Raw genomic sequence first — 12,516 nt, 5'->3', positions numbered from 1 at the left:
TTTCATTCTCCCCTCACTGCCTGTACAGAGCTTTAAGAAATACCTGATTACCTAACATGACAATACAGAGAGATAATCAAGAGTTAAATCATTTATCTCTAAGACGTTATTTCAAAGGCTGTTTTTATCCCGTACTGAACTTAGGAGGGAGAGGAGAGGTTGATTACTGCTCTCATTAACCCATTCATTACAAGAGGCATTTCCTAAGTTAAATAAAATCATCTGGTAATGGCATGACTAAAATAAAAATAATATCCTCTTATTTGAAACTTTAAAAATACTACTGACTGGTTCAAATGTAAGCAGCATGGAAGGCAAGAGTAATGGTATTTTTTTTTTTTTTTTTTTGTAACGTCACTGTTTGTGTTGTTATGGTTACCCATATTATTATCTGCATCACAGTATATAATAATAATGATAATAATAATAATAATGATAATAATATTAATAATAATAATAATAATAACAATAAAAATAATAATAATAATAATAATAATAATAATAATAATTATTATTATTATTATTATTATTACTTATTATTATTATTATTATTATTATTATTATTATTCCAATATATGTCAAAGGAGACCAAAACGATACTTAAAGCAGATCTCAAGGTACGGCAGGGAAAGTAAGCAGGGTGAGGCCGGTTAAGGAAGAGGAGTAGGCAGGATAAGGCAGGGATAGGCAGTGTAAGACAGTGGGAGGATCAGAAGGGCCCAACAAATTCATGGTGGCGAGATACAGTAAGGAATTTCGGGGTCAGTGCTGAAGCAGAGGTTGCCGGGACACTCCTCAACCTGAGCCATACCATTGTTCGTCAGGCAGTGGAAGTATTCCTTCTCACAGCTGTTGGGGCACTTGGGGAAATACCCAGCCTCGGTGCAGGTCCACGAGGTCAGGCAATCCCCGCTACCACCCCCTTCAGGTGTGGTTCCCCCGGTGCCGGTGCATGTTGTCAGACACGGGGCACCAGCTTCGCATTCTGAGGTAGTTGGGTTGAAGTTCTCACCAGCAGGACAGTCTTGAAGGTATAGCTTGTCAGCAGGTCCAACAACGACGCAGACGTAGTACTTGGTGCAGTCGTATGGGTCAGGGATTACCGACGGTGCCTCGTAGCATATCGCATCACAGAGGGAGCCACCCGCACAGCACTGGCTCTCATCCTCAGCACATCCAGTGCCGGAGAAGTAGGGTTTATTAGATGGACAGGGATATGGTCCCATTGGCACCCCGCCCAGGCCGCAGATGTAGTACAGGCTACAGTTGCTGCTGTCTGCGGTCATCTGTACACCCGGGATCACAGTGGTGCCAGTTTCAGTGCAGCTGGTTAGACAGGTGTGAGGGGGAAACACCGTCGTACACGTACCACCCTCCATGCATTTCCCTTCAGTCTGGTCAAAAGTTGGTGCATCGGGTGGACAAGGCAAAACATCAGTGGCGGTATTTTCGTCAGTGCACAGGTAGAACTCGGAACAGTTGCAGATTTGTGACACGAATGCAGGGTATGAGCTGGGAGCTGGGGGCCCATTAACGCAGTCAGGGTCACATACCAGGGAAAGCACAGCGGTGGGCAACATCACCTGGCGTGAGAAACATGATTTAATTTGGCTGAACTATCATTTCAGGAAAAAGATTAAGTAGTTTTGAGCAGCCAGTGATTCTCTCTAGCAGAAGAGATTATTTTTTTTTAACCAGCCATGAATTAAAAACAAAAAAAGTGTTTTTGATAAGCAAATAACTTCCGTCCCTGAAAGAATGAATGACATTTGCCCAGCCACTGAAATCTGTCCAGGAAGTCGTACGCAGAGCCAGTTGTTGGTGACTATAGCTCCTTCACTGCGACGGTCTCTTCTGGACTGATTTGAACCTTTTTTGTGGTGGTAAAAACAATATACAAGACGCCATATCACTGAAAGGGTTAATAGCTATTATTTCTAACTTCTTCAGTACAAGAGATTTTTACTAGTAAGGTGAATTAAATCGTCCTGCGGTAACCACAATAAAGATTAAATATCATCGCTCTGAAGAGGGATGCATTGGGCCTGTTCTCACAAAGAATAGAATCATCTAGTTTTACAAAGAACTGGTGACAAAAATGTCGTCATCGCTAAGAAAGATTCAACAGTGACTTTCTAACCGCTTCTTCACGGGCGATCTCCTCCAAGATAAATAAAATCATCAGTCATCCGCAAAAATGAACCTAATACGACGTCCAGCTAATGAAGCGGTTGCACAAACTTGCCAAAAGTTCACAAACTTAATATTTCCTAAACTTACAGGCAAATTACACGATCAATTCACAAACTTACTATCAGTTTATAAACAGGCATACGATCAGATCACAAACATCAGATCATTTCACAAACATACAATAATATCACAAACTTACAATCAATTTACAAACTTATGATCAATTCACAGAGTTATAACTGATTCGCAAACTTATGATCAGTTCACAAACTAATGATCAATTCACATATTTCCAATCAATTCACAAACATACAATCAATTCATAAACTTACTATCAGTTCACAAACTTACTATCAATTCACTAACTTACGATCAACTCACAAACTTACGATCAATTCACAGTCTTACGATCGATTCACAAACTTACGATCAATTCACAAGCTACCAGTCACTTCACAAACACATTTACGATCAGTTTCGCAGATCTTTTTATTTAAGAAAGAAGGTACCAAAGGCCAGGAGCCCGCACGATTGTTCCCTCCAAGAAAAAACTAAAAACAAGATAACAGAAAGCTAAATTCAAGATCCATTCATTTCGAGATGCCAGGACACACTGCGTTTAAAAGACTGAAGATCGTGGGCAGTAGTAAATACAGTCAGAGGGAGAAAGATTCAGAGTTGACCTGTTGTATATTTGAAGGACTGGGAGTAACGGATAACTCTTGCATTAGAGAGCTGGACAGAAAAGGAATGAGAGTTTGACAGACTGGTGCTACACGCCCGCCGTTGTGATGGAGGGACACAAGCAGATAGTTCTGAGAAGCAGTGACCATTAAAGTAGCGATATAAATGAGATACAGATGCAACAGTGCGGCGAAGAGACTGAGGCTAAAGGGAGCCAGTAAGGGGAGATTTACCCCTTTCACCAAGCGGACGATTTTCATATTGAATTCTCGCTATTTGGTTGCGATTTATTCAGATTTTGGGGGTTATTGCAACTGGAGGGGTTATTTATAACCATCATCAACCCCTCCACTGCGAAACCCCTCCGTTAAGCTGAATGAAAACGTATGGTAGGAGCAAGAAAACATAAAATAGCGTCCACGGGTTGAAGGGGTTAAGGGCACATGACCAGCCTATTTCCCTCGTGGCACTGCATGACCAAAAATCCTCCAGCCGCCTCTTGGAGATTCGGACGTGTGCCTGGTGGTCTAGTGGTTATAACGCCCCAGTCGGAGTGACACCATTGCATCGGGTCTAGCCCCAGGAGGTGATCGGAGGCTGTTTCAGTCGTGCAGTGCCACCATAGGTACAAGGCTGGTTATCTACCCTCAGACGCACAGTAGCCTAGCCTTGGGCCCCTACACCTCGAAGGGAATAAAATGGGATTGGTTGCAAAGGGTCATAGTCCAAGTGGTAATGGAGAGTTCGTAACACCTCTTCATCAACGACTTACTCTTCATGTTGCACCTCAATATCCTCTTGCATAACACCGATGCACACCAAGTACAGCATATATTCAAACGATGTAATTATCATGCTGGGGATTGCTAAGGTGCAAGATGTAAAATAAATCGCCGAGCAAGAGGTGTTACGAATCTCCTCATGACACTTAAATTCATGAAGCTTCGTAGCATCTCTCCTCTGGCAAGTTGTTTTCAGTAATGCGTCTAAAATTCCACATTATGATGAAGCAATTTTCAGTTTCACTCTTCCTGCTTCCAAATGGTTCCATTCAGCTTAGGAGACATCTCTCGTACTGAACAGGTTAACGAAGGCTGTATCTAAGCCGTCCAATTCTCAAAGTCTTTCCCAAGTTGAATAAAGTCGTCTGAAAGTTGCAAGAATGAAGTGAAAAACACGTAATCGTAGTGAGGTGATTAACCCTCTGGTGGTCACGTTTCCTCTAGTTACACTTCACTCAAACGACCGCCAAACAATTTTATGTAGCTACGACGATTAAAGCCAAAGGAGCATGAAGGCGTTAATACCATCACCATTAAACCATTGATGGTTGGGACAACTCTAGCAACATACCCTAGCTAACTCCAGACGATTTCATTCTGTTGGAAGTGAGTATAGAAGCCTCAGTGTTAATTGCCTTAATAAAGAGACCTCAAATTTTTCCTGCCAGAAGACGATTTTAATCGGTTCAGATTTTTTTTTTCGAAATGAAGGAGTTAGATATAACTATCAAAACTCCAAACATTTAACAGAGTACCTGAGACGTAAAGTTAATAAAGGTTGCGTGTAACCCTTTCAGTGTAAAAAGTTTCTCCTAAGCTGAACAAATCGTCAGGTGTAAGAAAAAGCTTAACAAAAGACGTCATTGCGATGAGGACTTTTGCCACTTCATTCTACAGACCGTACAACGATTTTATTCAGCTTAATTGAGATCTGTGAAGAAAGGGTTATCGTAGGGCCCACTTAACGTCAACGACATGAGTCTATAGTTCTCTGGTTGTATCAGACCAAATCAAGTACAGATCTTCTTTCCCTGAGTTGAAAATAAACGTGTAACTAAAGCAAGAATGAATATGCAAGACAGACCGTAATGAAGAGGCTGATAAAAGCACACAACATCTTCCTATACCCTCCCACACCTTCACAATACCACATATCACCAACCCTCCCACACCTACACCACACCAACCTACACCCTCCCACACCTACAGTATACCACACCAGGCAACACCCTCCCACACTTGCACCACACCATCCTGCACCCTCTCACACCTGCACCACACAAGCCAACACACTGCCACACCTACACCACACCAACCTACACCCTCGCACACCTGCACCACACCATTCTACACCACCCCACACCTACCCACACCCTTACGAACTCATACCCAGTTCGTCACACTTCCTTACGCATCGATCAGTTCGCCCTTTCACACGTACACCTAGTAACCCCATTTTCTTACACACACACACACACACACACACACACACACACACACACACACACACACACACACATGCATACAGACTTACCGCCACACAGAGGGCAAGCAGCGGCCTTGTGTTCATGGTTGCGGTCTGGTGCACACTGATGCCTGTGCCTCATCTCCCTCGTTTATATACACCATCCACTGTCTGGCTCTCTAACCGCAAAGGGGGCGTATCCCATTGTACAGGCAGGCATGCACACAGTCACGTAAGTAAAAGGAAAATTTCTGCATCCCCCCGCGCCAGCTCTCTCTCTCTCTCTCTCTCTCAGAGTTAAAAAGAAAAAAAAAATCAGTAAATGTACAGTACTGGCGTTGATGCTGTTGAATTACTTTCAGAAAAAATTTATATCAACCAAGAATTTGTATAAAGTGTATATGGCCCAATAAGGCTAGACTAATAAAAATCGAAATCCAAAATACAGTACCAATAACAGAAAAAGATGAAAGAAAAGCATTCGGGAGCCGAATGCTAATCGCCCGCCAGAATATGATGTTGGCTAGGTTACCAGCGAGGGGAGGGGGGGATGAGTGGCGCCCTCCCCGGGGGGGGGGGCCGGGGACTGGGGGCGGCGCCCCCCGGGGGAAGCAGGGAGCGCGGCGTCTCTGCGTGTGTGTGTGTGTGTGTGTGTGTGTCTGTCTGTGTGTGTGATATAATTATATAGATAGATAGATAGATAGATATAATGTGCACAAATTATATGCACCTGATTATGAAGCATACTAACCTCTACTACAGTAACTATCGTGGAACGATATGTTGCAATTAATGTAACAACAACAACAACGACAAGAAAATCCTGTCTTATGTTTACCACACGTGGCCATAAGTCAGTAAACTTCCTCGTGAGCTCCTTTGGTAACATATAAAACATCGAGGAGTTATTGGACTTCATTCCAAGTATTATGAAGTATTTGTAGACGGATGGTAGTTAAATCGTCTTCAGAACTATGTCTGAATTCTAGTGCAGCATGTTACAAAGCTTCTTTGCCTACTTTCTGTATTTTGCGCATCCTCACGAAAAGTAATCCACATTCGTGACACCCGGGGAACGAGGAGGCCATGGAATAGAACCACTTCGGCCGACGCAACAAGAAGAAAACTTTTCCTTGAGGAATCTGAGCACATCTAATCTCCGGTGAGGCGGTGCTCCACCTTGCTGAAAGAACACACGGGGAGGCATATCTGTTCAGTTGAGGTACACCATACAGCTCAAACATATCCAGGTAAGTTATGGAGGCTAAATGGTAAAATTACACGGTTGTAGAAGAGTGTGCACCAAACGTGTAAAGTATATTGAAATTGTCACGTCTGTGTTCGAGAAATGTATAGGATTTTCTTTATCCCCACATACGACAATTGTTCATTCATTTTACCGGACATGTGGAAGATTTGCAGCCCCAAGTGCTTGTGGATTTAAATCGATATTAACATATTCTCTGCTTTTACATATGGTCACCCTCCATCCCCCCCCAAAAAAAAACAAAAAAAAAAAAGCTATAACAACATCCTCACTAATATTATAATACCAAATCCTCTACGCACTACAACTGAGATGGATGATAGTAGAAGGGAAGGATACCGCCGTCATCTGTCTGTGGGTTTGAGATGAATACCACAATGCTCAATGCTCTTTCGTATGCCTCACCGACGGATTATAGAAGCACCTTTACTAACAGCGCAATACCCAGTCCTCACATACTACATCGAGATGGTAGATATTATTTTGAGGAAGAATACCACCACCACATCTATACGTGAAACCTCCATTACGTGAGAAAGTAGCTGACCTGGTAGTGAGTATCGGTTTCAATAGAGTTAAATCATAGTAAAAGTGCTTCGCGGTTACGTCAGGTCTGCTTGGCTGGGTTTGAGTAGTACATCCCTTAATGTGCTGAAGATCGGCGAATTGAATGCTATGCCCACAAACCTCCATCAGTAAATGATCATTCTAGACCCAACCCAACAGACCTAATATATGCGTGAATCTTTTAACTTTGACTTACTCTGTTATCCATGATAACTGCCATGTCGTTTATTTCCTCAAATTAAAAAAGGTCTGTGTTTTTTTCACTTCGTCTGCAGAAAAGTGGTGGCATTACGCCTATCATAGTTACGTCCCTCATTGCTAGCCTAACGGATGTAAGCAAACAGTAAAGGAATATTACTGTGACCTTACTCTATTCAGTCCCACATGCGAGTATACCGTCATGGTCCTTTCGTTCTCACGTTAAGGACTTGGGACAAACTCTTCTGTACGTCTATTTGAGCCCAGAGCTAAAATAGGGACCTGGATTTATAAAGCGTCGGCTGTGTTTCATAGCTTCTGAGAAAGTGGCAGATGCTTTTCATAGCCTGTGGGAATACCTGGGTGCTTTCCATACCAACGACACGACCTGCATCATCTGTGCGGACGACTGCAGGTGTTGTGTTTGGGTTTCAGGCCACCCACCAGCATCCACCAAAACTTCACCGACTGACTATGCGCTGTTCGGTTTAACTTGTTATAAATCAAGAGGTTATCACTAGAATATGGGACTTTACTCTGCACACTTTAACTCGGCCTAAAATTATTGTCACATGTCTTGAATGCTGAGCTGTGACAAGATATTAACATCAGAGTATGGTATTATGTTCTATCCATTTTAACTTGGCATAAAGCTTCAATCTCTCGAGTTTGAATGCTGAACCGTTACACGTTATCAAAGTTAGAATATGGTACTAGTCATAAGTAAGTGCAATGGGAAGGTTACAGAATCGTGGTAGTCTAAATAGCGATTCTGCAGACGTAGCTATTATCGAATTCGTTTCTATAATGTGTTTATATACGAGTATGAATGTATGTATGTATATATGTACGTATGCTAACAAAATATCTAATTAATGACTACTCTGATTCAAGCAAAAATTAACACATAAATTATGTGTGTGTCTGGGGTAAAAAAAAATCAGTTTTGACGCAGATTGATTGAAGGTCAAGGCCATAGGCTATGGACCAAATTAAAAATTGTGTGAGCCTACAGCACATCCCATGAACGGCAGGCGTGATGTAGATCAAAACTGACTCAGACATCGTGTGTGCGGCTGAGAAGATGTGGTTCAGTTTTGGTGCACGTCGATCAAAGCTGAAGGTCAAGAGTCTTGAGGCAAGTTCAGGTTAGTGATGAAACGTTATCTAATAAATGGCTAATTTGATATGCCTAAAATTCGCACATACTTTGTGCATAGGAATGAGAAGAAGTCCAGACTTCGGACCGGACGTTGCTGTGCTCTTTGACCACCTCTAAATTCCGCCACTGGGCTGTAACAAAAGATGAGCACTATACTATGGTGCTAGCCATAAAAAAAAAATAATAATAATAATATGGACGTAGAAGCGTAGTCCTCCTATATGCTATTTCTTTACCAAAAATAATATGTAAAATTATAAAAATCTCTACTCACCCAAGGTCGAAAAAACTGCCTTTGTAGACAACTAGACAATTAAGTATTACCATTATTAGGTTACAGGCGGCGAAGTGTGGAACATGTTTGAGCGGGCAAGCTTGCAAACTTTATCTTAACTTACAAGTATGCTGTATCCTTCATAATTTTCAAGATAACCCAATTTTACCGTACGTATCACCTATTACTTTCTTTATGCTTTTCAACAATATGTGTAGATCCATTGCGGCAAAAATCATTTCTGAAATAACGTAGTTTCGGAATGTGCTTTTTAAATTCCATTTTTTATTTAAGTAAGAAATCGGCAAATTTAAAAAATGCCAACAAAGTACACCTATTACTCTAACAAAGGCTTTCCAGCAATGTGCGTGGATTCGTCGTAGTGTTAGTAACTTTGGACATAACCCAGCTGTAGTGCAAAGTTACGTTGCATTTTTTTGTAATATTATAACTAGTTTTGAGAAGACTATTTAGATCAGTGTTCCAACGATGTGCCTGAGTCCGCTGTTGCTTTAATGAATTCCGAGATAACCCACTTCTGTGCTAAGTTTGGCTTGTATTCAATTTTATATACTCCTCTGGTGGCGAGGGCTTTTACAGGAATATGGTGGAAAATTTTGAAAACAATGACTTAAGTAACAGCTAATTCTTTACCGAAGGCTTTCCAACAATGTGTGCAGTTCTGCTGTAACTTTAATGAATCCTCTTACACCGGCGATAGTATTCTCGCTCGCTTTGCTCGCCCGAACATTTCTTTTTTAAAGAAAAAATATAAAGTGTGTGGAGATGATTAGGCCTCTCCGATGGAACCAGAATTCTGAAGAGATGAGTATCATTTATTATTATTATTATTATTATTATTATTATTAGTAGTAGTAGTAGTAGTAGTAGTAGTAGTACTAGAAGTAATAGCAGTAGTAGTAGTAGTACTAGAAGTAATAGTAGTAGTAGTAGTAGTAGCAGCAGCAGTAGTAGCAGTATTAGTACTAGTAGTAACAGTGGTAGTACTAGTATCAGCAATAGTAATAGTAGTAGTAACAATAACAGTAGCAGTAGAATTCTGCTACCACTACTACTACTACTACTACTGCTACTACTACTACTACTACTACTGCTACTGCTACTACTAATACTACTCTGCTACTACTACTGCTACTGCTACTACTACTACTACTACTACTGCTACTACTACTGCTACTGCTACTACTACTGCTACTACTGCCACAGCTACTACTGTGTGGAGACGATCGTGGAGCCTACTAGAGGAAATAATATATTAGATTTGGTTTTATCTAATAGAAAAAACATCGTAAGCGCTACAGAAGGTGGCGGACCACTCGGTAATAGAGACCATGAAGAAATTACATTGAAATTTATTTGGGATGTCTATTCTGCTGAAATCAGTTCAGCCGTTTCTGATTTTCGTCTATGAGATTTTGATTCTTTAGGAGAGTCAATTCACAGGGGAAGCTCAGGTCATAGGTGAGGGACAGAATTAAGGTGGGGGGGGGGACGTGATTCAGGTCACTGCGGTCACTGAAGAAGCTCAAGTCATGGGTGAGGAAAAGATACAGGTGGGAATGTAGCTCAGTTCACGGAGACTATTTCAGGGCAGTACCACGTGACCGTTCGGTCAGTGAGAAATATGATAATTTAGTAAATATAACCCACAGAAGCCAGGATAGATGCATCCCTTCAAAAGCGTTTGGAAAGAACAATTCAGAGCCGAGATGGTTTGACAACAGATTAAAATTTCTTATAGACCAAAGAAGAGGAATATATAGAAAAATATGTAGAGGAGAGGAACAGTTACGTAACGGTAGGTGATTTTCAACAAGGATTGAAAGGGGGAGACAAGGAAAACAAAGAGAGGTTCCGAAAACTGAGGTTGCTCGAAAATCGAATGAAAACCCCAAGGCTTTTTATCATTTGTGCCCAACGAAAAATAAAGATAGGATATGACCTTTTAGAATAGAACCAGGAAACATTACCAGCGACGATAAAGAGATGCTCTCTATCCTAAATTAAAATTTCTTATCAGTAATTACCAACGAAAATCCAGACTTAATTCCTCAAGCAACAGTTTTTCACGATGGTAATACGAACAATATTAATAATAATATAACCATTAGTACGGATGAAGTACTGAAAGAAATTAGTAAGTTCAAGATTCAAAAATAGCCAGTTTAGGACGATATATAAATAAACATTTATAAAGAAACCAAGGAGTAATTATGTCAGCCAGTTACAACGCTATTTGATGATTCTTTAATATCAGAAGTTCCAGAGGAGTGGAAGACGGAGAACGTAGTACCCATTTTTGAAAAAGGGTGATAAATCAGTTGCGTCGATTTATCGTCCAATAAATTTATCATCAATAGTAAGTAAATGCTAGAGTCAATTTTAAAACATAAAATTAGAGAAAACTTAGAAAGATTTAATCTCATTAATGAAAGTCAACACGGATTCAAGCAAGGATGATCATGCCTCACGAAGTTATCATTTTTTTTTGGTGTATGAGGCGGTAGGTAGCGATGAAGCTCAAAATATTTGTCTAGACTCTAGTAAGGCTTTTGCCAGGGACCCGCACGAAATTTTAAGTAGGAAGATTCGAGCGCACGGCATAGACGGTGATATATAAAAATGGGTAATATACTGACTGGAGGGACGAAATCAGAGACCGATACCAAATGGTACTAAGTCAGAGAGGATATTAGTAACTAGCGGTGTATCACAGGGATCAGTACTCGGTCCCTTATTATTTATTATAAATGTAAATGACCTAGACTTTAGAATCACTAGCAGCTTTAGCAAATTTCCCAATGACACATATATATGACGTATTATTAACCTAACTGACGACTGTGTTAATCTTCAAAAAGACTTCGGTACATTGTCCAAATGGTCTAATAATTGGCAAATCGAATTTAATCTGGAGAATTATAAGTACTTAACGTGGGCAAGACCATCGTAGATATTAGATACAACTTAGATAGTAGAGAAATAAATAATTATGAATACTAAAGAAATCTAGAAGTCATGATTAGTAAAGACCTCAAACCAAGGCGACAGTGTATGCGTGTGATAAATAAAGGAAATAGGATCCTAAGACTTATTTCGCGAGGCATGAAAAACAGGACATCTAAAGTAATGTAGCAACCTAATCTAGCATTAGCGAGGCCACATTTAGACGATGCCGTGAGATTTAGCGTCCGTACTATGGAAAGGACATAAATTCGTTAGAAAGTAATAGGACAATATCAAATAAGATACATGATGTTTGGAACCTTTCATGTGTAGAAAGACTGAAAAAAAAAAAAATTGCACTCACTAGAAAGGAGTAGAGTAAGGGAAGACTTAACTGAGGTGGTTGGATGGATGAAGGGAATTAATAAGGAGATATTAGTAAGGTACTTAAACTGAGCGTAAAGGATAGAACTAGAAGTAATGGTTTCAGACTAGATAAAGTCCATTTTAGTAATGAGATATGCAGAAATTGGTTTGGAAAGTAAGTAGTGGACGAATGGAATAAACTACTTAGTAATGCAGTTGCTGCCCATTCCATTGATAGTATCAAGAGTAGACTAGATAACCCTATGACAAGAAAAGGTTGGAAATAAAAAGTCTCCTAATAACCAATTCTGATTCATGCTTTTTCCTTTTTAGGTTACACTATGATAGTCTCTCTTCTTCTTTCACACATTCCCATAAAATGTCCACGCCAATTTTTCTATATTGCTTGATGTTCCTTCTCACATTTTCCTGCCGGTTTCTGCCGGTGGGTTTGGTGGGCGGGGCAGAACCTTCTTCTTTATTATTCTTGTAGTATTCTAGTAGTTTAGTCACTCTTGTAGGAGCTGCCTAACATGTGCCAACTGGTCTACAGCAGTAATCTTCTCTCTTTGCTTTGTTTTTATGTACTTC

General features: G+C 40.5%; 1 protein-coding gene across 1 annotated transcript in view; it reads right to left on the bottom strand.

The window, feature by feature from the left end:
- Positions 1 to 728: 728 nt before the first annotated feature.
- LOC145401937 (uncharacterized) overlaps positions 729 to 12,516 on the bottom strand; it is a 20,872-nt gene continuing 9,084 nt past the window's right edge. Inside the window, exon 3 of the mRNA XM_080274044.1 lies at positions 729 to 1,583. Coding sequence (XP_080130170.1) covers positions 729 to 1,583 — 855 coding nt within the window. The remainder of the gene's footprint in view (positions 1,584 to 12,516) is intronic.

Source organism: Coenobita brevimanus, chromosome 57 (genome assembly GCF_032717465.1).
Source record: "Coenobita brevimanus isolate Jiangsu-jjx chromosome 57, ASM3271746v2, whole genome shotgun sequence".
Classification (NCBI taxonomy): domain Eukaryota; kingdom Metazoa; phylum Arthropoda; class Malacostraca; order Decapoda; family Coenobitidae; genus Coenobita; species Coenobita brevimanus.
The sequence above is the reverse complement of the archived record's forward strand: the minus strand, read 5'-3'. Positions and strand labels throughout refer to the sequence as shown.